Source organism: Natrix helvetica (genome assembly GCF_964273705.1).
Source record: "Natrix helvetica genome assembly, chromosome: 7".
NCBI classification, from domain to species: Eukaryota; Metazoa; Chordata; class Lepidosauria; order Squamata; family Natricidae; genus Natrix; species Natrix helvetica.
The window spans coordinates 72,763,294-72,790,454 of NC_138558.1; the positions used below are offsets into that span (position 1 = coordinate 72,763,294).

At 42.9% G+C, this 27,161-nt stretch overlaps 1 protein-coding gene and 1 long non-coding RNA gene across 3 annotated transcripts; both read right to left on the bottom strand.

Moving 5' to 3' along the window:
- Positions 1 to 895: 895 nt before the first annotated feature.
- RELL1 (RELT like 1) lies at positions 896 to 26,167 on the bottom strand. Of its 2 annotated transcripts, XR_014175916.1 has the most exons (8): positions 26,012 to 26,167; positions 11,757 to 11,990; positions 10,065 to 10,136; positions 7,420 to 7,477; positions 5,694 to 5,924; positions 4,338 to 4,591; positions 1,491 to 3,039; positions 896 to 1,430 (listed from the first exon to the last, which is right to left on the bottom strand). XR_014175916.1 is itself a non-coding variant. In XM_081959806.1 (7 exons), the coding sequence occupies exons 1-6, from the start codon at positions 26,067 to 26,069 to the stop codon at positions 4,375 to 4,377; spliced, it is 870 nt and encodes a 289-aa protein (XP_081815932.1). In that variant the 5' UTR covers positions 26,070 to 26,167; the 3' UTR covers positions 896 to 3,039; positions 4,338 to 4,374. The 2 variants fall into 2 exon arrangements, 1 of the variants encoding a protein (XP_081815932.1); XM_081959806.1 differs by having other exon boundaries at positions 896 to 3,039.
- LOC309395501 lies at positions 20,717 to 23,335 on the bottom strand. Its single transcript, XR_014175917.1, has 2 exons — positions 22,058 to 23,335; positions 20,717 to 22,012 (listed from the first exon to the last, which is right to left on the bottom strand). It is a non-coding gene; the product is annotated as an uncharacterized lncRNA (long non-coding RNA).
- Positions 26,168 to 27,161: the final 994 nt, after the last annotated feature.

The following is a 27,161-nucleotide window of genomic DNA, read 5'->3' on the forward strand; positions in this document are numbered from 1 at the left end:
AATAAGGCCAAGCGCTTATTTTAGAGGTCAAAAGATAGTAAGACCCTGTCTTATTTTCGGATAAACACGGTATGTACTTCCATACAGAATTAACTATTAACTTCCATGCTATTTTTTTCTTCCCTTTAATTGTTCGATTTAAAAGGCATGGAAAGGTCCAATTTTTTCCCCCGATTTGAATTTAAAAGTGCTAGTTCTTTAGAAACAAGGTACACCACCAGAGGTGGGATTCAACTGGTTTGCACCGGTTCGGGAGAACTGGGAGCTCCGACGATCAGCTGGCCCCTCCCACCCGCCCTATCCTATCCTTTTGCAAGGCCAAACGGAGCACAGAGTCAAACAGAACTTCTCGGAGTTTGAACCAACTATATCAGGGGTGTCCAAACTTGGCAACTTTAAGACTTGTGGACTTCAACTCCCAGAATTCCCCAGCCAGCTCTGCTGGCTGGGGAATTCTGGGAGTTGAAGTCCACAAGTCTTAAAGTTGTCAAGTTTGGACACCCCTGGACTATATGAACTAATTGCTCCCTGTAAGGCTCACGGCTGTTTGCTCCTCTTTTATGTCTTATGGGAGGAGCCAATCATCTCCAAGCCTTACTCCCGAGTCGCCCTTTTTGTCTTTATTTGTTCTTGCCTTCTGGAAGCTCTGCGCATGCGTACAGTAGGAACAGGCTCCCGCTGTTCTTCTGCCTCGCTGATGTCAGGCTCCGGAGGCAGCACATAACTTACCAGATGGCCTTGGTCCCCTCTCTGCCTCCGATGCAGAGCCCTCGTCCGAGCCTTTCCCAGACTCCAAGACTGGCCCATCTTCCTCCCCAACCTCCTTACTGCCAGCTCCGCAGGCCGCCGGCAGACCACAACAGAAAAGTTTAAAGAAAACAAGGTCACACTGCTGTTTAAAAAGGGCTTTTGTTGCTTTTATTGTTCAAAATGAACAATCAGGTTTATTGTACAAAAAATTGCTCACAGCCAAACCAAATGGTTAACATACATTTAATGCACGCTTAAATTACATTTAATGTGAAAATTGAGTCCCTCTCCGTTTTGGCAGCTGATAAATCGCAGAAGCCGATCGGTGAAAATGGCAGAATTGTGTTCTACAACCGAGAAACACTTATTCAAGCATACCGATGTTTCTGTGCAAATCCAAAGGTTTTGGTTAACAGCTGAAGACGTGAATATTGATTTAAAGGTTTTCTAGCTGAAGATGATGCAACTGGTTTTAGTACAACTCATTGTAAACCTGAAGTATACTTGTAATCAGATTATTTCCTCAAGAACAGATTAATAGTTAAATAATAATCCACTGAGCATCAGGTTAACAAGACTAAGATTTAGAGCAGGAATGGTGAACTGTGGCCCTTTTATGACTTGTGGACTTCAACTCCCAGAATTCCTGAGCCAACATGGGAATTTGGCCCTTTTTATGACTTGTGGACTTCAACTCCCAGAATTCCTGAGCCAACATGGGAATTTGGCCCTTTTATGACTTGTGGACTTCAACTCCCAGAATTCCTGAGCCTGCATGGGAATTTGGCCCTTTTATGACTCGTGGACTTCAACTCCCAGAATTCCTGAGCCTGCATGGGAATTTGGCCCTTTTATGACTCGTGGACTTCAACTCCCAGAATTCCTGAGCCAGCCATGCTGGTTAAAGAATTCTGGGAGTCGAAGTCCACAAGTCATGAAGGGGCCACAATTCCTCACCTCTGATTGAGAGTAAAGACTCATTGAGATCATCCATCACACCCTTCATTTCCAAATTTAGGGATCGGATCTTCATGTAGCACAAATAGCTATATCAGAAAGAAATAATATCGACAGAAGATGCTTCCCCTAAGCAAATGCCATAGATATATTGGCACCAACCCGTAGAAAGGCGAGTGACAAAGATAATGTGAAAAAGAGCACGCCTAACTCAGCAGAATACAGGTAGTTCTCAACTTAGGACAGTTCATTTAGCGACCATTCAAAGTTACAACGTCACTGGAAAAAGGGACTTCACTTAACAACCGTGTCACCGATTGAACAACTGCGGTGGCAGGAAAGGTCGTAAATGGGAGCAAAACCCACTGTCTCACTCAGCAACAGAAAACTGGGCCTCGATTGTGGTCGTTAAGTCGAGGACTGCCTGTATTTTTATGATCACAGTTTGCCCAAAGAAAGGGCCTTATTTAAAACGTTAAGAATACGTTTGCACGCCTGGCCTCCAACTACTTCTCGGATACATCTACAAAATTCAATCAGCAGAAGTACGCTAAATTCGGCTATGAGAACCAAACCAGCAACGACAGTAAAGTCGCAGATTAAATGTAGTTAAGGCAGTGCGTTATTTAGCAGCTGTTGGAGGGATGCGGTGGCCTAGAGGTGGAGCTCTCGCCTCACAGTTAGGAGGCTGGGAGTTCAATCCTAGGTAGAGGGAGATATTTCTCCCACAATGGACACAATGAGAATATATCTGCTGAACAAAACTCCACATTGGCGACAGCGAAGGGCATCCGGCCAGTAAACACTCAGCTCCATTCAGTTGCCCAGGCTCCACCCCGCAAGGGATTATGGGGTCGTTAAATGAAGATGATGTTATTTAGCAGCCGTTGGGACACCCGCAATAAATTAAGGCGAAAACACATTTTCCCTTCTCCTGTTCTCAAGAGAGGAACAGGATGAGATTACACAATTTGCATTATTTGCTTTGGTCAATTTGCTTCAAACTCGTGCCGTGCAACGTATACAAAAGACACTTGTGGGGCAAGAGTTTGGGGGCTCCCCCCCCCTGGTTCCGAGAGAGTGTTTTCATTAAGTTTGACAGAAGAAAAATAAAAGTAAAAAGGCATTTTTAAACATACATATATGCAGTACATTCCGGATGAATAAACGCCATTCAATATTCCGTGATTAACAATATGTTAAATATCTGGGGCCGAACGGTGCAGAGATTCAATTAGTGAAAGCTGCCCAAGGTGTGGCGTTCCCAAATACCTCCATGAGAAGTCCTTTTTTCTTCCCCCTTTTCTATGGTCTTCCTTGCTTTCTTTTATCCTGCGGAAGACAAGGAGAAAAATAAGATGGTTAGAAGTGTCAATCACGCTGGCAATCTCTGGTCATGGAACTACAAAATAGTTCCGTGTGAGCCTAGAATCCCAGATAGAATAGAAATAGAGTAACAGAACTGGAAGGGACCTTGGAGGTCTTCTAGTCCAACCCCCCGATTAGGCAGGAAACCCTACACCACTTCAGACAAATGGATATCCAATGTCTTCTTAAAAGACTTCCAGTGATGGAGCATTCACAACTTCTGGAGGCAAGTTGTCCCACTGATTAATTGTTCTCACTGTCAGGAAGTTTCTCCTTAGTTCTATGTTGCTTCTCTCCTTGATTAGTTTCCACCCATTGCTTCTTGTTCTGCCCTCAGGTGCTTTGGAGAATAGCTCTGCTCCCTCTTCTTTGGGGCAGCCCCTGAGATATTGAAACACTGCTATCATGTTACCCCTGGTCCTTCTTTTCATCAGACTAAACATACCTGTTCTGTTCTGTTCTGGCCGAGGCTTCCCAAGAGCATGAAGCAAACTCCTAGTCCCGACAAAAAAAACAAAACCTTTTATTAATTTACTGTGAATTCTGCTCATTCACATCCAGCAAAGTCTTTCGAGGGAGGATTTACAGTCACAGACCTTATCTGGCTTGGAGAGCTGCCAGGACGATCTCTGCAAAACTTGGCAAGGAGACTCAGAGAGTCACGAACCAGTTAAGCGAACTAATTGTCTCCTTCAAACTCCCCTTTCGCTCCTCTTTTATTCCCTATGGGAGGGGCCCTTCACCGTCCACCTGTGACTTTACTCCCAAGTTGACCCCTGTTCTTTAGCTGTTCCCTTTGTCTGGTGACTCTGCACATGCGCACACTGGGAACAGGCTCCAGTTGTTCGTCGGCTTACTGAAGTCTGATTCTGAAGGCAGCTGATAACTGGCATACGGCTCTGGCCCCCTCTCTGCCTCCGACATAGAGCCCTCCTCAGAACCTTCCCCAGACTCCAGGACTGTCGCATCTTCCTTCCCAACCTCCTCACTGTCCGAATCTGCTGCCAGTGGAACAACCTGCCTCCAGAAGTTGTAAATGCTTCAATACTGGACGTTTTTAAGAAGATGTTGGATAACCATTTGTCTGAAGTGGTGTAGGGTTTCCTGCCTAAGCTGAGGGTTGGACTAGAAGACCTCCAAGGTCCCTTCCAACTCTGTTATTCTGTTAATATATTTATTTGAACTAGAAGAAAATCTGAGATCTTTTTGGCCTTTAAGGGCTTCTAGAACTTGGGACAAAGATCTGGTTGGAGCTTACTGACCTGACATGTCCTGCCATCACTTTCTGCCCGCAGAACGCTATCCTGAATCCGATCTCACAATCTTTCCCTGTTTGTTCGGTGTCGATTTCGGCGTCTCTTTCAATTCCGGTGTGACAGGAAGGGAAGCTGGTTGTTCTTTACAGCTTTCTTTCCCAGGAGTAGAGGGCGCGTCGCCAACGTTGCCTCCACTGATGGACACCAACTGCTTCCGGTCCTTCGCAGCACCTTTAGCTTCCACTTTGGTAACCCGAAATCTGGAACAATGCAGTTCGTTAAAAGGAAAGCGAGTCCATCTAGCAGAGTTGATGTTATGGGAAATTGCCACAGAAATCGTAGTAGAAAGATATCTTGGAAAAGATCATCCAATCATTCCTGTCCCTTGCCTACTTTGGCTTCTTCTCTTTTCATTCATTCATCCATTCATTCAACCATTCATTATTACTTTTAGAAGTAACTCAAGCCGGTGAACATATCCGTCCGCCTCCTGCTTTTTCCACAAGTGAAATAAGTTGGGCAGAGAAAGAGTGACTGACCACCCAAGCCGCCCTTCATGGCTAAACTGGGACTAGAACTCACCATCTCCTGGTGACTGGCCCAAAGTCACCCAGCTGACTTTCATGGCTAAGGTGGGACTAGAATTCTCCTGGTGATTGGCCCAAAGTCCCCCAGCCACTTTTTATATCAAAGGTGGGACTAAAACTCACTGTCTCCTGGTGATTGGCCCTAAGTCACCCAGCTGACTTTCATGTGTATGTCAAGACTAGAACTCATAGTCTCCTGGTGATTGGCCCAAGGTCACCCAGCTGACTTTTATATCTAAAAGAGGACTAGAACTCATAGTCTCCTGGTGATAGGCCCAAAGTCACCAAGCTGACTTTTATGTCTAAGAGAGGACTAGAATTCACAGTCTCCTGGTGATTGGCCCAAGGTCACCCAGCTGACTTTTATGTGTATGTCAAGACTAGAACTCATAGTCTCCTGGTGATTGGCCCAAGGTCACCCAGCTGACTTTTATGTCTAAGAGAGGACTAGAACTCATAGTCTCCCGTGATTGGCCCAAGGTCACCCAGCTGACTTTTATTTCTAAGAGAGGACTAGAACTCACAGTCTCCTGGTGATTGGCCCAAAGTCATCCAACCACCTTTCATGGCTAAGGTGGAACTAGAATTCCCGTCATCCGAGTTTCTAGCCTGGTGCCTTATCCACTAGACCAAGGTAAGTCATACATCCGTGATTTACCTGAGTAGATCCGGTCTGAGCCCCACAGTCTCCTACTGGCTCCCCTCTTCTCTACTCCCAGCTTGCAAACGGGAGCCAACTGGGCCACGCCCCTTTCATGAAACCAAGCCAACTTACCTTCCCACGGAGAGCACGGTGACCTGTCCTTGTCGGGGTCTTTTGGCTTCTTTGCCCCTTTTATTTGGACTGAAGAGATTCCACCGTTTATGGCTGCAACGAGAACAAGCGCCTGTCCCAGCCACCCCACCGATGGTGTGCAAGTGATGCCCTCGGCAAATGTGTTTTGACAAAGGACCTCCAGGAGACAACGGGGAACCTGGACTCACTGGGCTGCCTGGAGTCGTCGGGCTAATTTTAGGAGCAGAAATACAGGAAGAAAATGGACATTTAGGACAAGCAGTTGATGAATTAATTCCCACTATCTTTTTTTCCCCTGAATCCACAGACTACATGATTTCCGAACACTTTTTTTTTCAAAATGACCTTGTTTCACAAAGCTTTTGTTAATCTTTTTTTAAATATATTTTTATTGTTTTTCTTCTACTTCTCTTCCTTCGTCTCCCGTATCTATCTTCTTCTATTACTCTTCTTTTGTCCTTATCTATTTCCTTCTAGTTCTCTTCCTTCATCCTTATCTATCTTCTAGTTCTTCCTTCATCCTTATTTATCTTCTACTTCTCTCCCTTCATCCTCCTTATCTATCTCCTTCTAGTTCTCTTCCTTCGTCCTCCTTATCTATCTTCTTCTACTACTCTTCCTTTGTCCTTATCTATTTCCTTCTAGTTCTCTTCCTTCGTCCTTATCTTCTTCTACTTCTCTTCCTTCTCCTTATCTATCTTCTAGTTCTTCCTTCATCCTTACTTATCTTCTACTTCTCTCCCTTCATCCTCCTTATCTATCTCCTTCTAGTTCTCTTCCTTCGTCCTCCTTATCTATCTTCTTCTACTACTCTTCCTTCGTCCTTATCTATCTCCTTCTAGTTCTCTTCCTTCGTCCTCCTTATCTATCTTCTTCTACTTCTCTTTCTTTGTCCTTATCTATTTCCTTCTAGTTCTCTTCCTTCATCCTTCTCTTTTTCTACTTCTCTTCCTTCTCCTTATCTATCTTCTAGTTCTTCCTTCCTCATCCTTATTTATCTTTTTCTACTTCTTTTCCTTCTCCTTATCTATCTTCTAGTTCTTTCTTCGTCCTTATCTATCTTCTTCTACTTCTCTTCCTTCTCATCTATCTTCTAGTTCTTCCTTCATCCTTATTTATCTTCTACTTCTCTCCCTTCATCCTCCTTATCTATCTCCTTCTAGTTCTCTTCCTTCATCCTCCTTATCTATCTTCTTCTACTACTCTTCCTTCGTCCTTATCTATCTCCTTCTAGTTCTCTTCCTTCGTCCTCCTTATCTATCTTCTTCTACTTCTCTTCCTTTGTCCTTATCTATTTCCTTCTAGTTCTCTTCCTTCGTCCTTATCTATCTTCTTCTACTTCTCTTCCTTCTCCTTATCTTTTAGTTCTTCCTTCCTCATCCTTATTTATCTTCTTCTACTACTCTTCCTTCGTCCTTATCTATCTCCTTCTAGTTTGTCCTCATCTATCTCCTCCTAGTTTTTCCTTCCTCATCCTTACCTCCTCCTTTTCCTTCATCTCATTTAAATCAGACTCATTAATTCCAAGGAATTGAATGGTAATTGAGTTAACAGGGATAACGTTCTTCCTGATGTTTAAATTCTGTTCCTTTATTTTGCTTTCCTATCATCCTTTTCTAGCGGAAAGATTCAGGAGTTATTCGCTCTGCTTTATTTGAGGCTGTTTAAGGAAGAGAGAAACCATTTGCAACAAGATGTGGTTTACCTTTCTGGATCGCAGGCAGAATTATCAGCCACCATGGCTTTCAGCACTTCTGCGTTTGCTGCAAAAGTTAGAAATCATATTTTATATTTTTGTTCTGAATTCTCTACTACGGTCTTGAGCAAAATGGTGAAAGAGAAGACGGCAAACCCTGTGTCAGGCCTGCTGCCATATTTTCTTGTGGATCTTAGGCCTGCCACACTTTTCTATTATTCTAGTACGCATTTTCTATTGTGGGAAAATGGGAGAGGGCATTGTATGGAATCAGATGGTATGTAGCCATAACAGAATCCTTTCTAGAAAGCCAAGGTCATCCTTTGTCTCTGCACCTGAGCGGAACTGGATGGGTGGAAGCTGCCAGCATGGCAGTGGGAGATTGGACCATGTGGTGGTGTGGGGGGCAAGATCTTGAACTTTCAACTGGGTGGGAAAGCCTTCAAATTCGGGTTTTCCCAGGTGTGCCAACATGGCTCTCTTCATCAATTGGAACTTTGAGCAATCCTTTGCCTTGGACTCTGATTTACTTTTGGATGCTATTTGGAACCCTGACACCATGAGCTAAATTGAATAATTTACTTATGAGACAGAACTGGTAGAAAGTAAAGTTTTTCAGGGCAATGCTTTGCACATCTACTCAGCAGAAAGTGGAGAGGCACAAGGCAGCCTGCAAATAGTATTGTTCTGTCCTAGGCTTCCCCAGCAGCACAAAGCCAAGCCCTCGTCCTGATAAAGCACTGATGATGTTACCTAGTTGGGTCATGAAACGCCGGCAAGAAGACCCCCAAGCTTAGAGAGTACTTAGAACTCCCCAGTTCAACTCTGAGCGACACATATTCTCTGTTATTCTATGTTCTACATTCTTCTATTGATTTCAACCGCTTTTAGGGTGCTAGGGAGACATCAAATTAAGTGATTTTTTTAGTTTCAGAGGGCTGGGAGAAAAATCCCTGAAGCTGAGCCATGTTGTATTTGCACCCAGAAAATGTTGAAATGATTTCTAAGATGTGTGTGTGTGTGTGTGTCATGATTTTTGTAAGAGTTGGTTGCAGAAATCAAATCCAGAAAGCACACACAGGTAACTGATTCAGTAGGATTCATTAACTTCTCTTTATATGCAATATAACACATAAGTAAATATACAATACCAACGGTGGTTCTTCGGTTTCAGATCAGAGCAGTAGACCAGTTTAGTTTTCAGCACAGACTAGTTTCAGTTTCAGAGCTCAGCACAGCTGAGGCTCCTTACTTTCTTACTTACTTACGCCCAGGCTCCTTACTTTCTCATCTCCCATTGGCTGACCTTATTACCATGTCTCTGCCACTCAGTCCCCAATGGCTGACCTGTTGCTATGACCTATTCCAGTTCATGAATATTCTGACAGTTTTCTGTAGGTTTCATCTGACGTTTTGTTCTGACAAATTCTGAACGTTGACAAATAACTTCTTATCTTTCTTTCATGCATGAGGGATGTTGTCTTGAGGACATGACAAACCTGTTCACCTTTAAGATTTGACTCTTCGAATAAGTACTTTCGGTTGCAAGCAATTTGCGCACATACAGAAGCGAATGTTTAAAAATTTATGCGCGATTTTACCTATAAAACTGAATAATTAATTATACGACATGAATGAAAGTGCTGGATTTCATCACTTTACACTCCTTCCAAAGACACAAAAATACCATATTTTTCAGACTCTAAGATGGTCTGGATTATAAAACAGACCTAACTTTTGGGGAGAAAAACAAAAAATAATTCTGCCTCTGCCTCCCAGAAATACCGCCAATCAGCTGTTCCAGGCTGCGGGGATTGCACCCATCACCGCCGTCGCCTATCGCTGCCTCCGCACGCCCCGTTTTTGATCTCCACAGCCCACACACCCCATTTTTGACCTGTTCGACGGCAGGAATCAAAAACAGGACATGCAGAGGCCAAAAATGGGACGCGCAGAGGTGGAAAAATGGGTGCGTGGACGTGGCAATACCTGATGCTGACAATTGGCGGTAGCAATCTCCGCAGCCGGGAACAGCTGATTGGTGGTATTCTGGGAGGCTGATCCAACTGCCAATCAGCTGCTTGTGTTAAATCAGGCTGTGTTGAAGCTGACTAGGCTGTTTTCCATTTGCTGCAAGGAGGCAAATTGCTGGGAGGCAGAGGCTGAAGAGTGAGGACTGGTGGGTGGGCGGGGCTTCAGCAACATTCACTCTATAAGACGCACAGACATTTCCACCCACTTTTTGGGGGAAAAGTGCATCTTATAGGCCGAAAAATATGGCAGACACTGAGATTGTCGACCAGAAAGGTTGGCAGTTCGAATCCCTGGCACCGCATAATGGAGTGAGCTCCCGTGACTTGTCCCAGCTTCTGCCAACCTAGCAGTTCGAAAGCATGTAAAAATGCAAGTAGAAAAATAGGAACCACCTTTGGTGGGAAGGGAACAGCGTTATGTGCGCCTTTGGTGTTTAGTCATGCCGCCACATGACCACAGAGACGTCTTTGGACAGCATTGGCTCTTCAGCTTTGAAATGGAGATGAGCACCGCCCCCTGGAGTCAGGAACGACTAGCACATATGTGTGAGGGGAACTTCTACATTTCAAAATGCCAAATAAATTTGTAGAGTCATTTCTAAGAACTTGAGGGTCCCTTACCTTCATTTTTCATGATATAATCAACTATCTGTCCCACAGTATCGCTGTTTTCATTGACGCTGTCATTCAATTCTAAAAGTAAAATACAAGCAAACCAAAAAGTAACTTTTTTTCTTTGGTTCCTGGAAAAGAGCGATAAACTACGTGACAACAACATTTTCAAAAACAGCATATGAAGCAGAGGTTGAAATTGCTATCTCTGAAAAACAGCTTGAAGGGGGGAGATGCTTATCGAAAGCTGATATGGCTGAAAAAAGCGAAACTAAAAAAAATAAAGGCAAAAGAGTCATTTCTTCCTATTTCTCCTATTTGGCAACAGCGATATAAAAAAGATATTGAACGAGTGCAGAGAAGAGCAACCAGGTTGATGAGGGGACTGGAGGCTAAAACATACAATGAACGTTTGCAGGAACTGGGCATGGCTAGTCTAGGGAAGAGAAGGACCAGGGGGGACATAATAGCAGTCTTCCAATATTTGAGGGGCTGCCACAGAGAGGAGGGGGTCAAGCTATTTCCCAAAGCACCTGAAGGCCAGAGAAGGAACAATGGATGGAAACTGACCAAGGAGAGAATCAACCTGGAAATAAGGAGGAATTTTCTGACAGTGAGAACAATCCACCCATGGAGCAGAAGTTGCCTTCAGAAGTTGTGAATGCTCCAACACTGGAGGTTTTGAAGAAAACAACCATTTGTCTGAAATGCTATAGGGTCTCCTGCTTGAGCAGGGAATTGGACTAGGAGGCCCCCAAGGTCCTTTCCAACTCTGTAATGCTATGTTCTTTCGAAAAAAGTGCAAAGAAAAGCCTCAAAGATGATTAGGGTGCTGGAGGTTAAACCATAAGATGAATGATTGAGGGAAGTAGGTATGTATGGATGGGTGGGTGGGTGGGTGGATGAAAGGAAGGAAGGAAGGAGGAAGAAGGCAGGAAAGAAAGAAAGAAAGAAAGAAAGAAAGAAAGAAAGAAAGAAAGAAAGAAAGAAAGAAAGAAAGAAAGAAAGAAAGAAAGAAAGAAAGAAAGAAAGAAAAGGAGAGAGGGATGAAGAAGGCAGGCGGGCAGAAAGAAAGAAAGAAAGAAAGAAAGAAAGAAAGAAAGAAAGAAAGAAAGAAAGAAAGAAAGAAAGAGGGAGGGAGGGAGGGGCTGGCAGGCAGACGGGCAGGCAGGAAAGGAAGGAAGGAAGGAAGGAAAGAAAGAAAAAAGAAAGAAAGAAAAAAGAAAGAAAGAAAGAAAAAGAAAGAAAAAAAGAAGGAGGGAGGGGGGGCTGGCATGCATGCATGCAGGCAGGCAGGCAGGAAGGCAGGCAGGCAGGCAGGAAGGAAGGAAGGAAGGAAAAAAGAAAGAAAGAAAGAAAGAAAGAAAGAAAGAAAGAAAGAAAGAAAGAAAGAAAGGAGGGAGGGAGGGAGGGAGGGAGGGAGGGGGCTGGAAGGAAGGAAGGAAGGAAGGAAGGAAGGAAGGAAGGAAGGAAGGAAGGAAGGAAGGAAGGAAGGAAGGACGGACTAGGGGAGACATGAAAGCAGCGTTCCAATATCTCAGGGGCTGCCAAAAAGAAGAGGGAGTCAAGCTATTCTCCAAAGCACCTGAAGGCAGGACAAGAAGCAAAGGATGGAAACTAATCAAGGAGGGAAGCAACCTAGAAATCAGGAAAGCCCAAAACTGTTCCTCTAGGCCTGTATGAAAACGGAAACAACCTTACCTATCTTTTCCCCAAGCTGTTCATCTTCTTCCTCCGCTTCCGTCGTACACCGATAGCCTTTTTTCTTCAGCACGTGGCAAATTAAAACCCCCAACAGCCCCATAAGGAAGAATACCGGAATGAGGAAATAAGCGATATATTCAAGGTGTCCTCCTCCTCCATCTTTGGAAGAGCCGTTTTCAGATTTATCGGTCGCGTTTCCGAAACTGTGGCTTGCCAAGGCTTCAGGGGCTCCTATGGAGACAGAAGGCAAAAGAGGTCACCGTGTCGGTCAAATCTACCCTTGGACAATGCAAGAGGTCAAACATCTAGAGAACATTTCTTCCTGATAAAAAATTTGGAGCAAGCAAGGTGGGTTCATCCTACCTCTCAGAGCCAGGTGGCTTTGTGTTTATATATATATATACACACATATTAATTTCATTTTCAAGACAAGTTGTGGCCCGCCAGCAGAGCTGGTGACAGACTCAGACCAGTGAGGAGGTTGGGGAGGACGATGGGCCAGTCCTGGAGTCTGGGGAAGGCTCTGAAGAGGGCTCTGTGTCGGAGGCAGAAAGGGGGCCAGGGATGTCTGACAGTTATCAGAGTCAGACATCAGTGAGGCAGAAGTACAGCTGGAGCCTGTTCCCAGTGTGTGCACAGCTGCCAGGAGAAGGGAACAGCTAAGGAACAAGGATTGACTCCGGAGTAAGGCCACAGTGGACGGTGAATAAAGAGGAGCGAAAGGAGAGTGGAGTTTGCAGGAGACAATCAGTTGAATTCATGAAGGTGAAGATCTGTTCCTGACTTCTTGCCAAGGAATTGCTGCTACAGCATGGAGTTTCGAAGATATTGGCCTGGCAGCTCTCCAAGCCAGATAAAGGTCTGTAGTTGTGAAATCTCTTGAAAGACTGTTGGCCGGGATTTTGCTGGAGAGAGATTCACTTTAAGCTAAATAAAAGGGGTTTTATCGTGACGAGGAGTCAGCTTCACGATCTTGGGAAGCCTAGTTCAGAATAACAAGATTCTCATGTGTGTTTAGATTCTTTAATTGTAAAGATCCTTTGGTGGCCAATACAAGTAATGTGATGCAATGTAATGTGACCTACAGCCGCAATGGAGCTCCGAATTCCTGTCGTTAAGTGAGCTTCGCTCCAATTTTACGACCGTTCTTGTCACCATTGTGAAGCGAATCGCTGCGGTGGTTCGGTTAGCAACGCAGTTGTTAAGTGAATCCGGCTTCCTCATGGACCCGGTCACAAAAGGGGGTAACATCACCCCGGGAAACTGCAACCGTCATAAATATGAATCAGTTGCCAAGCGTTTAAATTTCGATCATATGAACCTGGGGAAGCCGCAATGGTTATAAAGCGTGAAAAACGGTCACAAGTTGCTTTTTCCAGTGCCGCTGTAACTTCGAACGGTGACTAAATGAACTGTTGTAAGACGAGGAGCGCATGGCTGGCTGGGGAATTCTGGGAGTTGAAGTCCACAAGTCTTAAAGTTGCCAACTTTGGACACCCCTGCACTAAGGATTGGATAAAAATATAAATATTTATTAGCTACTGACCAGTAGGGGGCACTAGACAACCAGCAGATGTTAGGCATATCTCCGACAGGGATTTGAACCCATCAACTGGGCAATTATATATTGCTGAGTACATTAGTTTGCCCAAGCTGGCAGGAAGGGAGATCTTATATAGAAGTTAATCCAAGTGTGTCTTCTATCTGCTATCCTACTGGAAATATTCAGATTTTTGTGAGTCTTGGCTTCAAGGCTAGAGACCTTTAAATTGTTTCCTTTTAATAAGGATGGGGGAAAGTGTTGTGTAACCAAATAGTGTTTGGTATTGCTTTTACCCCAAAAAAAAATTGTTCTTTTGCACTTTATTTCCTCCCAAATGATTTGGTTAGGTAATTAAACATGATGTGAGATCACTTCCATAACAGGAGAGGAAAGAGGGAGGGAGGGGAAGGGGGAGGAGGGGAAGGGAGAGAAGGGGGAGGGAAGGAGAGGGAAGGGAAGAAGGGGAAAGGGAAGGAAAGGAAAGGAAGAAAAGAGGAAGGGAAGGGAAAGGGAAAGGAAAGGAAGGGAAGAGGAAGGAAAGAGAAAGGAAAGGGAAGGGAAGAGGAAGGGAAAGGAAAGGAAGAAAAGAGGAAGGGAAGGAAGAAAAGAGGAGGGGAATGGAAGAAAGAAAAGAGGAAGGAAAGGAAAGGAAAGGAAGAAAAGAGTAAGGGAAGGGAAAGAAAAGGAAGGGAAGAGGAAGGGAAGGAAGAAAAGAGGAAGGGAAGGAAGAAAAGAGGAAGGGAAGGGAAGGAAAGGGAAGGAAGAAAAGAGGAAGGGAAGGAAGAAAAGAGGAGGGGAATGGAAGAAAGAAAAGAGAAAGGAAAGAGAAAGAAAAGGAAGAAAAGAGTAAGGGAAGGAAAAGAAAAGGAAGGGAAGAGGAAGGGAAGGAAGAAAAGAGGAAGGGAAGAAAAGAGGAAGGGAAGGAAGAAAAGAGGAGGGGAATGGAAGAAAGAAAAGAGGAAGGAAAGGAAAGGAAAGGAAGAAAAGAGTAAGGGAAGGGAAAGAAAAGGAAGGGAAGAGGAAGGGAAGGAAGAAAAGAGGAAGGGAAGGAAGAAAAGAGGAGGGGAATGGAAGAAAGAAAAGAGAAAGGAAAGAGAAAGAAAAGGAAGAAAAGAGTAAGGGAAGGAAAAGAAAAGGAAGGGAAGAGGAAGGGAAGGAAGAAAAGAGGAAGGGAAGAAAAGAGGAAGGGAAGGAAGAAAAGAGGAGGGGAATGGAAGAAAGAAAAGAGGAAGGAAAGGAAAGGAAAGGAAGAAAAGAGTAAGGGAAGGGAAAGAAAAGGAAGGGAAGAGGAAGGGAAGGAAGAAAAGAGGAAGGGAAGGAAGAAAAGAGGAAGGGAAGGGAAGGAAAGGGAAGGAAGAAAAGAGGAAGGGAAGGAAGAAAAGAGGAGGGGAATGGAAGAAAGAAAAGAGAAAGGAAAGAGAAAGAAAAGGAAGAAAAGAGTAAGGGAAGGAAAAGAAAAGGAAGGGAAGAGGAAGGGAAGGAAGAAAAGAGGAAGGGAAGGAAGAAAAGAGGAAGGGAAGGGAAGGAAAGGAAAGGAAGAAAAGAGGAAGGGAAGAAAGAAAAGAGAAAGGAAAGAGAAAGAAAAGGAAGAAAAGAGTAAGGGAAGGGAAAGAAAAGGAAGGGAAGAGGAAGGGAAGGAAGAAAAGAGGAAGGGAAGGAAGAAAAGAGGAAGGGAAGGGAAGGAAAGGAAAGGAAGAAAAGAGGAAGGGAAGAAAGAAAAGAGAAAGGAAAGAGAAAGAAAAGGAAGAAAAGAGTAAGGGAAGGGAAAGAAAAGGAAGGGAAGAGGAAGGGAAGGAAGAAAAGAGGAAGGGAAGGAAGAAAAGAGGAAGGGAAGGAAAGGAAAGGAAAGGAAGAAAAGAGGAAGGGAAGAAAGAAAAGAGAAAGGAAAGAGAAAGAAAAGGAAGAAAAGAGTAAGGGAAGGGAAAGAAAAGGAAGGGAAGAGGAAGGGAAGGAAGAAAAGAGGAAGGGAAGGAAGAAAAGAGGAAGGGAAGAGAAAGAAAAGGAAGAAAAGAGGAAGGGAAGAAAAGGGAAAGGAAAGGAAAGGAAAAGAGGAAGGAAAGGGAAAGGAAGAAAAGAGGAAGGGAAGAGAAAGGAAAAGAATAAAAGAGGAAAAGAAGGGAAGGAAGAAAATAGGAAGGGAAGAGAAAGGAAAGGGAAGAAAAGGAAAGGAAGAAAAGAGGAAGTGAAGGAAAGGAAAGGAAGAAAAATAACTTGTTTCCCCGAAAATACAGCATGTCCTGAAACTAAAGCCTTGCCACATTTTTCGGGTGGACAAAAATATGAGCCCCCGCCCCAAATATAAGCCCCCTGGACAACCCCCCCCTCCAGCGAGGCAGAGCACCGCTCACCGATCTAGTGGTATCCCGAATGCGCCAAGCTACGGAAGCCGGAGGGCGGAAGAAAGGCGCTCACGTTGCTTGGCACCTTTGGAATACCGCTAGATTGGGGAGTGGCGTTCTGCCTGGCCGGAGGGGGGAGTTGCCGGGCGGCTGCTCCCTTGCGAACTCGCTCCCGAAGAGCCGGGCACAGCCTCAGGGGCGAAGCAGCCATGAGGTGATCACGCTCACGAGCAGCCACCTGGCAAACCGCCTCTCCAGCTGGGCAGAGCACCACTCACTGACCTAGAGGAGGTATCCCTAAGGCGCCAAGCCATGTGGCGCTCTGCCCGCCCCCCAGCTCCTGCGGCTTGGCACATTCAAAACAATAAGCCCTGCCCCTTTAATAAGCCCAAGGCCATATTTCGTGGGTCAAAAAAATATAAGACCCTGTTGTATTTTCGGGGAAACATGGTATGTCAGGGGTGTCCAAACTTGGGAACTTTAAGACTTGTGGACTTCAACTCTCAGAATTCCCCAGCCAGCCATGGTGGGACTTCAACTCCCATGCTGGCTGGGGAATTCTGGGAGTTGAAGTCCACAAGTCTTAAAGTTCCCAAGTTTGGACACCCCTGTGGTATGTCAAACCAAGTTCTCCTCTGAAAGACTTCTGACTAACTTGCAAAGCTAAAAAGTACCCCAAAACGATTGTGTTGGAGTCTTTTCAATCATGCCCAACAAGCTGTCATTTTGGACTTCCCAAAAATGAGGTCAATTTCCACCATGCATCAGAACAGTAAATATGCATTATTTTTCACCTTCCTGTTTCTGCTGAATTTGCTATTCAAGAATGGGCCAATCCAGGAAATGGATTTCCTCTGTGTGGACAGTAGAAACTAAGCGGTCCTGTTTCTTTTGAGAATCAGCCAAAAAATACTTCTTTTTCCTTGTCATTATGATAAAGGATTCAAATGTTTGTTTGTTTTTTAAATCAAACAATTACCTACTTTACAGTATTGATCAGTGCTGAGCTTGAAAATCAAAATGCTTTATTCGGATTGATCTGAAGTTACATGCAGGTAGTCCCCAACATGACCAAAATTGAGCTCAACATTCCCGTTGCTAAGCGAAACGTGTGTTAAATAGATTTCACCCCATTTTATGGCCTTTCACACGGCAGTTGTTAAATGAACCGTTGTTAAGTTAGCCACGTGGTTGTTAAGTGAATCTGGCTATTGACTTTGCTTGTTGGAAAATCGCAAAACGGAATCGCGTGACTCTGGGACACTGCAACCGTCATAAATATGAGTCAGTTGCCAAGCATCCAAATTTTGATCATGTGACGATGGGAAGGCTGTGACAGGTGTGTGAAAAATGGTCATAAATCACTTTTTTCAGTGCCCTTGTAAGTTTCAACGGTCAATAAATCAACTATTGCAAGTCGAGGATTATCTGTACTGAATCTACATTTGCTGTGCCAGTCACTAATTCATAAATGTCATTTCCCTCTGTTTTTACACTACAGTTACACTTTGGCCCAAAGTCACCCAGCTGACTTTCATGTTTAAGGCAGGACTAGAACTCACAGTCTTGTGGTGATCGGCCCAAGGTCACCCAGCTGACTTTCATGTCTAAGAGAGGACTAGAACTCACAGTTTCATGTCTGAGGCAGGATTTTGGCAATTCACTTTTCCATCTTGAAACGATTAGTCCATTTAGTCCTGGCCTGTTAATTTTATCTAAATTTTTAAATGTTATTGTCCTATTAATTGGGTTTGGTTTTTTTGGATATTTATCTAATTTCCTTTTAACTTTTGTGATATGTGTTTTTTAATGTTGTACGCCGCCCTGAGTCCTTTGGGAGAAGGGCGGCATATAAATCCAATCAAACAAACAAACAAACAAAACAATTCTTAGCGATTCTTTATTTTCCAAGAAACCGGACATTCCCAAAGATTCCCTTTTCCCAAACTGTAAAATGTGGCTCAGTGACAATTATTGCCAATTGCTTCCCTAGTTATTCTAACTTCATTTGGTCCACGTCAAATTCTGAATTGTAATTTTTAAAGAGAATGAATGTGTCCCCACATCCATTGTAAAGAGTTATGCATGGCATGCTGAATTCAAATTCCCCTTCGTAGCTTGGAAAAGAACAATACACAAATAAAAATAAAAGTCGCCAACTTTTTACAAGGCGGACTGCTATAAATGTGTGCATGATCCTGACTCAAGAATAAAAATCTGAATTAATGCAAGATTGCCTATGGAGATTCTCAGTCATCCAGACCATGGTTGTTCCCCAAAGGTGCTTTTTCAAAAGGCAACTGGACTTTGTTTTTCCTTGAAGACATTTCACTTCTCATCCAAGAAGCTTCTTCAGTTCGGACCAAAGAATTTCTTCAGTTCTTCTTCAGAAGTGAAGAAGCTTCTTGGATGAGAAGCGAAATGTCTTCAGAGGGGGGAAAAAGTCCAGTGGCCTTTTGAAAAAACACCTTTGGGATAATGAGTGATTGCATTTAATGTTAGTCTGAAAAACCTAAAAAATCAGAACAAAATAATCTTGGCTACCCCTTGTCTCCAATTTCCCAGACGTTATCCAAACAAAATTCTACAGAACAGATTATACTTTTTTTTAAAAAAAATCACAACTCCATCATTAAAACTACTTTAAATAGTTCCAGGACAACACAACTCTTCATAACGCATGCATTTTCTTTTAAATGCTTTTTAAATCCAAAGTGAATCTTTTTCTCAGAATTTTCTTTTGCAAAAGCCAAATGTAAAGCGTACCAAGGAAGAAAAATTAGAGGAAGAAAATGAAACAGTGTAAATTTTTTTAAAAAAGGAAGTTCTCTTTTAAATATGAGTCACGTGGTATATTATTTCCTGTGTAGGAAAAATAAAAGCGAGTTACGAACACAATACCCAAATCCTACAAGAGGAATCAGAAAATGTCAGCATTAGTCAATTTCCTTAGACTAACTTTTTTGTCCTTGTGTGCCAATAGCGCATGCAACAACGCAATGCGTGCACAGCACCCACTGTGCATGCCCTGCCCCCCCTGCGCATGCGTGCACAACCCCCACATGCGACCCCTGCGCATGCGTTTTGGGCCTAACCGGCCTCCCTGAAACCTCCTGGGACCAAAAATGGGCTGCCCTGTGCTCCCCCCGCCCTCCTATGCTCCCCCCGCCCCCTGCGCATGTGTGCATGTGCTCCCGCATTCACCCCATCCCGTGCATGCGCAACACAGACCTGAAAACCAGCTGGCCAGCGGGAGGCACTTGGGCATGCATGGTGGAGCTCAGCTGGGCCGATGGCTCATGTGCCCACAGAGAGGGCTTCGCGTCAGAGCCTTAGACTAAAGGTTAAAGCTATAAAATGCAGTGATATTCTCTCTTTTTTAGGGTAGTTTATATTTTGTTCAATAAAAAGTTAAAACACAAAACTCCCCAAAAGACAGGAACCAACAAACAAACATGAGTGTGCCGAATATCATCCAGAATTAAATCAGAGTTGAAGGCATGGCTTCCATCAAAGTTCCAATTAAATAAGAGAGACATGTTGGCACATCTGTAGAAAACCCGAATCTGAAAGCTTCCTGGGTTTTCCCCACCCAGTTGAAAGTTCATGATCTTGTCCCCACACCCACAAGTCCACCACATGGTCCAATCCTCCTCTGCCACGCTGGCATTTCCACCCATCTAGTTCCGGTCAGGTGCAGAGACAAAGGATGACCTTGGGCTTCTAGAAAGGAATGTTTCGTTTTGACAACAACACATTCTGCTCCTTACTATTCCCCCCTCCCTATTCCCCACTAAAGAAACAGCATAGTAAAATAAGAGTGTGTGTGTGGCAGGCCAAAGATCCTAAAAGGAATATGACTGGAGGCCTGACAAGAAGATTTTTAAAAGATGCATTAAAAGAAACAAATACATATACATGCCTTATGCCCCCCCCCACCCCAGTTGAATAAAAGGCAGCAATATTCTTTATACTTTGTGTGGCAGCAAATGTGATTTACTAATCATTTTTTGTCCTCCTTTCCTATGTAAACAGGAAGAAAAGATGCAGACAGAGTATCATTTTAAAAAAAACAAGATTGGATAGTGTGTTTGTGTGTGTGTTGAGTACCGGAGCTTTCTTGGCAACATTTTTCTGGGTGGGTTGTCATTATTTTTTCCTAGGCCGCCCGAGAGAGTAAAAATTATCCAGTTGCCTTTGACAATTCCAAAAGTAAACCCAGGAATTTAGATTTCCTTACTTGGACTTCCGTCCTTAACCTCCAGATCAAACTGAAATCTCGAAAAAAAAGGAGTGTTACCCCTATGAAAATAATAATAACCAAAGCTCACAACGTAATTGTAGCTTCTTATTTACAACTAACAATAAAGAAAGTGCGACAAGCAATAAAGGAAGTTGGATGGGCAGCTAACTATTCTTTCTGAAACAATTCTTTCTCTAACTTACATATAGAATAGAATAAGAGTTGGAAGGGACCTTGGAGGTCTTCTAGTCCAACCCCCTACTCAAGAAGGAGACTATATTTTGCCAGATAAATAGCTGTCCAATCTCTTCTTTAAAACCTCCAGGGATGAGAGCACCCACAGCTTCTGAAGGCGAGACATTCTACGGGTTTATTGTGCCCAATGTCAGAAAATTCTTTAATTCTAGATTCGTTCTCTCCTTAACTCTACTTCTACCCATTACTTAAAGTCTGTGCAGATTCCCAGCCATTCCATGGTTGTCCCAAAGATGCTTTTCCAGGAGGCAACTGGACTTTCTTGTTGCTTTTTCTTCTTCTAAAGACATTTCGCTTCTCATCCAAGAAGCTTCTTCAGCTCTGACCGGATGGTCCTTCCATTCCCCACCATCCTGTCAGAGCTGAAGAAGCTTCTTGGATGAGAAGCGAAATGTCTTTAAGAGAAAAAACAAGGAAGTCCAGTTGCCTCCTGGAAAAGCACCTTTGGGCCATGCGTTACTTCTTGTCCTGCCCTCAGGTGCTTTGGAGAATAAGTCAATCCTCTGTGAGAACGCCTCAAGTTATATTTCATTTATTTATCTCTATTTTTATGACCTGTATCATTTATCAGCTTTGTTTAAAAAAAACCCATTGTTATTCCCTCCTTTTTAAATTTGATTTCTGGAATCTGACCTCTTAGATTTATTGCTCTTTCTTTCTTTTCTTTCTTTCCTTTCCTTTCTTTTTCTCTTTCTTTCTTTTCTTTCCTTCCTTCTTTTATTTTTCTTTTATTTCTTTTTATTTCTTTATTTTTTCCTTCTTTCTTTTCTTTTCCTCTTTTCTTTTCTTTCTTTTTTCCTTCTTTCTTTCTTTCTTTCCTTCTTTTTTCTTTTTCTGTCTTTTTTCTTTCTTTCTTTTCTTTTCTTTTTTTTCTTTTCTTTCTTTTTCTTTCTTTTTTGTCTTTCTTTTTTCTTTCTTTCCTTTTTCTTTCTTTTTCTTTTTTCTTTCTTTTCTTTCTTTCCTTTTCTTTCTTTCTTTTTTGTCTTTCTTTTTTTCTTTTTCTTTCTTTCTTTTTCTTTCTATCTTTCTTTTTTCTTTTTCTTTTTCCTTCTTTTTCTTTCTTTCTTTCTTTCTTTTTCTTTCTTTCTTTCCTTCCTTCTTTCCTTTCTTTTTCTTTCTTTCTTTTCTTTCTTTCTTTCCTTTCCTTCTTTTACTTTCTATCTTTCTTTCTTTCTCTCATTTATTTTCTACAGTTGACCATCTCAATCCAACTGATTCAAGGCTATTCTAGTGATTTAACCCTGTAACATTTCCTCAATCTCTTGGATTTCAAATGCCCCTTTTGCCAACTGAATGGCAAAATGTTTCCATTTAATTATTATTTGGGTTTTAACTGAAAAATTATGGCATTGTAGAAAGCAAAGAAAGAAAAAAAGGATTTGGAATTTTAAGCAAGAACTGGGTCTAACAAATATTTTTTTTTCTTTTTAAATTTTGAAGTGAGGAACTGAAGGACTAGAGAACTTCCAAAGTTCTCCCAACCCTATTAGTCTATGTTCTCTCAGAAAATAAATATTTTTCATGGTACTGTATTTACCTAATTCCTGTGGAAACATGTACTTGTTGCCTTCAAATTCAGAGGAAGTGCTGGCAGTCCACAACCGAGACCAAAATTCCTATCGCTAAGTGAGACATTTGTTAAGTGGGTTTCATCCCGTTTTACAACCTTTCTTGCCACAGTTGTTAAGTGAATCACTGCAATTGTAATATTAAGTGAATCTGGCTTCCCCCATTGATTTGGCTTGCCAGAAGGTCGCAAAAGACGATCAGATGTCCTCGGGACACGTCTACCGTCATAAATGCAGCCGAATTTTCATCATGAGCATGAGGGATGCTGCAACGGTCGTAAGTGTGAAAAATGGTCATAAATGGTCTAGAAGCATGAATAATAAAATAAATAAATAAATAAATAAGTCACTTTTCCCAGGGCCCTTATAATATGGAACCGTCACTAAATGAATTCTTGCAAGTGCTGGTTAGTGGTGGCTAACCTTTTTGTTGTCGCATTCCAAAAGCGCGCGCCCGCACCCATAATGCAATGGGGCGTGTGACACCCTGCGCGCATGTGAACCCCCACGCTCCGTTTTGGGCCTAGTAGGCCTCCCTGCAGGCTCCTGGGATGAAAAACAGGCCCCCACGCTCCCCCTTGTATGCACATGTGATGCCCCCCAGGGCATATACATGCCTCTCCCGCATACACACTACCCCCTCGCGCATGTACGGCAGAAATCCGAAAATCAGCTGGCTAGCGGGAGGTGCACACGCATGCGTGGTGAAGCTGAGCTGGGGCGGCAACTCGCATGCTGGCAGACAAGGCTCTGCATGCCACCCGCGTGCCGCAGATTCGCCATCACGGTTATAGAGCATCCACTAACAATGTTTTTGCCATTAGTTATAGCTATTTCCAGAGCAGGATATTAACTAGCTGCCAAAATTTTAAAAGAATGCTTAGAGTGAGAGATGCAGAAACAGAAGGGGTTTCTATTTATAATAATAATAATAATAATAAAATATCTGACTAAACCAAACGAATCAAAGAATGAACTTCCTTCAATCGTTCCAAAAGCACACCCAAGCCGTAAGACATTTTATGAACCTCATTTTTCGGGCAGATCCAAAAATATTTCCATTCATGTGATGAAACTATTCAATATTGTGATGAACAATGTAGAAGAATTTGAAGAATGAGCAAATTTGGCAGAACCTGTTAATCCTTCTATCCCCAACCTCATTTCTACTGCCCTGACTCACTTAAAGACGTAACTTCCAACCTTGCAAAGTTGTATTAAAAACACAAAGCATATTCCTTCCAGCCACGTTTAATCTTTCTTTAGTGCAACTCCCAAAAAAACCGTGTGAGATACAATTAGGTGGAGAAAATTCCTAAACAAAAGTAGGTTAATTAGTAGTGATTACAAGCTACTGCATGCCATGAAACTGTGCGTAACTAACTGTCCATGAGATTTGAATAGAGTTTTCGGTGCATGCGGATACCTGGTGGGTATATTTCAAACAATCAAATTATTCTACTATTCTATATTCTACTATACTATTACTGTACCATATTATTACTATATTACTAAATTATACTATTATTATACTATACTTTGTTCTACTATACTATTGCTCTACAACACTATTACTATTTATTGCTACCGTATTACTATTGCTATACTATTACTATAATACAGTCTTACTGTTTATTACTATTCCTGTACTATTTATTACTATTGCTATTTATTACTATCACTATACTATACTATTTATTGCTATTTATTGCTACTGTAAAACTATTGCTATACAATTACTATACTACACACTTTTTATTATTACTGTATTATTTATTACTATTGCTATTTATTACTATCACTGTACTGTAGTTTATTACTATCCTTATTTATTACTATTACTATACATATTACCTATATACCATAACATTATTATACTATTACTATATTACTATACTGTTATTGCTATTACTACCTATTACTATTACTATTTATTACTATACTATTTATTACTATTACTGTAGTTATTACACATTCTATACTGTTATTATACTATTACTATATAACTATACTATAACTATTTACTATGGCTATACTACTACTATTTATTACTTTACTATTATTATACTGTATTATTGCCATACTATTACTATTTATTATTATTACTATTTCATTACTATTTACTACTATTACTTTTTATTACTATTACTATACTTATTACCTATACTAATACTATAGCTTCCTAGGTGTACACTTGAGAGCATTATAAGTAGTGGCCTATGCCCCATCTGGGTACCAAAATACAGTTTTCGACTTACTATCACAATCGAGCCCAAAATTTCTGTCGCAAAGAGAGACCGTTGTTCAGTGAGTTTTGTTCCCTTTTACAACTTTCCTTGCCACACGCATTCAGGGCATCACCACAGTTGTTGCGTTAGGAACACAGTTATGACGGGAATCTGGATTCCGCACCAGAAGGTCGCACAAGCGGCTCTCATGACAGACACATCCGGGACCCCGTAACGGTCATAAATGTGAATCAGTTGCCAATTTTGCTCCCACGACCCTGGGGACAGCTGCAACGGTGGTAAGCGTGAGAAATGGCCACGAGTCACTTTTTTCAGCGCCGTTGCAAACGGACTGTTGTAAGTCGAGGACTACCTATAGGTCTAGCCTACCAAAGAGAAGGATTTAAGGTGACATGATAGCAGTCTTCCAATATCTCAGGGGCTGCCCCAAAGAAGAGGGAGTCAAGCTATTCTACAATGCACTCGAAAGCAGGACAAGAAGTAATGGGTGGAAACTAATCAAAGGGAGAAGCAACTTAGAACTAAGGAGGAATTTCCTGACAGTTAGAACAATTTAATCAGTGGAACAACTTGCCACCAGAAGTTGTGGATGCTCCATCACTGGAGGCTTTCACCAAGAGGCTGGACGGCCTTCCGTCCAGAACGGTATAGGTCAGGATCTCCTGCCTGAGCAGAGGGTTGGACTAGAAGACCTCCAGGGTCCCTTCCAACTCTTGTCGTTTTGTATTCTGCATCCTCCTTTTCTCACAACATTAGCAGTAGAATTGGACTGATTGTAAAGGCATGCTAAAAATGCTGCTTTTTAAATTCTTGTTAGGAAAGAAAAAACTGGAAAAACAGAAACCCAAGGCCCATTTCAGGATGAAACCAACTTGCAACCTACCGATAAAGATTTGTACCTGCCTGAAATCACAACTTCACCTAAGCGAAAGACGGGCCTTTCAGGGGTGTGTATGCAACTGTGTGAACATTCCTGTCCTTTGCACTACCGTGTAGCAACCAGCCAGGCAATCCTGTGCTGGACTACACTACTACTACTACTACTACTACTACTACTACCTCGCAATTTCAGCCTCGGGATATAATATTCTCCCTAAGTTATTACTTCTTCATGGGGAAGGGCCAACAGCTGCAAAACTTTTGCTTTGGCCTTTATGGAAGGAGGGAAAGGGAAAGGAAAAAAGGAAAGGAAAAAAGAAAAGAATGGGGGAGGGAGGAAGGGAAGGGAAGAAGAAGGGAAGGAAAGGAAAAATAGGTAAGGGAAGGAAGAAAATAGGAAGAGGAGGGAAAATAGGAAGGGAAGAAGAAGGGAAGGGAAGGAAGAAAATAGGAAGGGGGAAATAGGGAAGAGAAGGAAAAATAGGGAAGGAAATGGAAAATAGGAAGGGAAGGGAAGAAGAAGGGAAGGAAAAATAGGGATAGGAAGTGAAGGAAGAAAAGAGGAGGGGAAGGGGAGAAAAAATAGGGGAAGGGAAGGAAAAATTGGAAGGGAAAGGAAAGGAAGGAAAGAAAAGAAGAAGGGAAGGAAGGGAAGAAGAGAAACAACCGCGGGGAAATTCCCAAGGACATTTGAACGAATCCTTCCCCGATTAAGCATCAAAAAAAACCCTACAAAAGGTCTCCATCGTAACCCTCGCCCTTTGCCAAGAAAGTGCAGGACCTCCCACCCCAAAGGCTGAAATCCGGGGCGACCCCCAGGAACCTGGCCGGCCAGGCGAGCCCCCCCCCCCCCCCAAGTTTCCCCCTTCGGCTCCAAAGAGCTGGGCCGCCTTTGGGGCTGCTGGGGAAGGCAGAGAAATCAAAGCGGGGAGACGGGGGAGGGAGGGTGGAAGGACACAGAGCGAGAGCGAGAGAGAGAGAGTAAACTTTGGGGGGGGGGGTCCTGATCCTCCCGCGTTCCCCCCACCCCTCTTAAGTCAATTGCGGAGGGTGAGAAAAAGCAGCCAACTTTGCAAAGTTTCCCACCGGAATTGCAAAGGGATTTGGGATGCTGGGGGTGGGGAGACCCCCGGTTTTTGCAGCCCCCCCGCCCGCGCCCCCTAAAAAAACACCCACCGAGAGGCCGGAGGGCGTCGTAAGCGGGCGCAGCAGCCGTCGTTCCTGCGGGAGGCATCGCTCAGCCAGCCAGATCCTTCTCTCTCTCTCTCTCTCTCTCTCTCCTTTTTTTTTTCCTCCGACCCGTGTGAGCCTCGGAAAGCCCCCCCCCCGCCTCCTCCGCGTTCCGGAGTGGCTCCACCCACTGGCCCCGCCCCACAGGCCAGAGCCCGACTGAGCATGCCCAGCTCACGGAGCGGGAGGGGGAGTGGTCCGCAGAGGTGACCTGCGTGCTCTGGAGATGCTTTGGAGGGGGAATGGAATAGAATGAAGAATTAGAGTAGAATAGAACAGAATGAAGAATATAGAATAGAGTGGAGAAGAATAGAAAAGAAGGAAGAATTAGAGTAGAATAGAATAGAATAAAGAATGAATAGAAGAAGAGAATTAAGAATGATGAATAGAATAGAAATAGAATAGAATAGAAAGAAGAATATAGAATAGAATGAAAAATTAGAGTAGAATAAAAGAGAATTTAAAATGAATAGAATAGAACAGAATTAAGAATGAAATGAATAGAATAGAATGAAGAATATAGAATAGAATAGAAGGAACAATTAGAATAGAAGGAACAATTAGAATAGAATAGAATAAAGAATTAGAGTAGAATAAAATAGAATTAAAAATGAATAGAAGAGAATAAAGAGAATTCTGAATAGAATAGGAATGAATAGAATAGAATAGAATAGAAATGCACAGAAACAGGAAGCTCAAGGGCAAAGCCCAAGAGAAGGTATAAAACCTCCCCATTCTCAACTCCATGTGGTCAGCTGCCCAGAACCCAAGTGCTTGGTGGATCCATCCATCATTAAGCCCTCTTTCCAATCAGTCTCCAGCCTCCATTTTGTCTCCAGAGCCTGTTCTGACCTCGGCTTCCCCAAAAAGCACAAAGCAGATTCCTGGTCCCGACAAAACCCCTTTTATTAGACGAATGTGAATTCCTCTCATTCACCTTCAGCCAAGGCCTGGCAAACAGTCTTTCAAAGGTGACGTTATGACCACAGACCTTATCTAGCTTGGAAAGCTGCCATGTAGATATTTCCCAAATGAAGTGCTGTGGAAGGAATGACCTGGCACAGAGTCTCTGAGACTCAGGGACAGATCTTCACAC

Coding starts and splice junctions, on each gene's coding strand:
- RELL1 (XM_081959806.1), bottom strand. CDS start 26,069: ATGCCTCCCGCAGGAACGACGGCTGCTGCGCCCGCTTACGACGCCCTC. Junction 10,137..11,756: donor ACAGCTTGGGGAAAAGATAG/GTAAGGTTGTTT, acceptor TTTTACTTTTAG/AATTGAATGACAGCGTCAAT. Junction 4,592..5,693: donor ACCGTGCTCTCCGTGGGAAG/GTAAGTTGGCTT, acceptor GCATTGTTCCAG/ATTTCGGGTTACCAAAGTGG.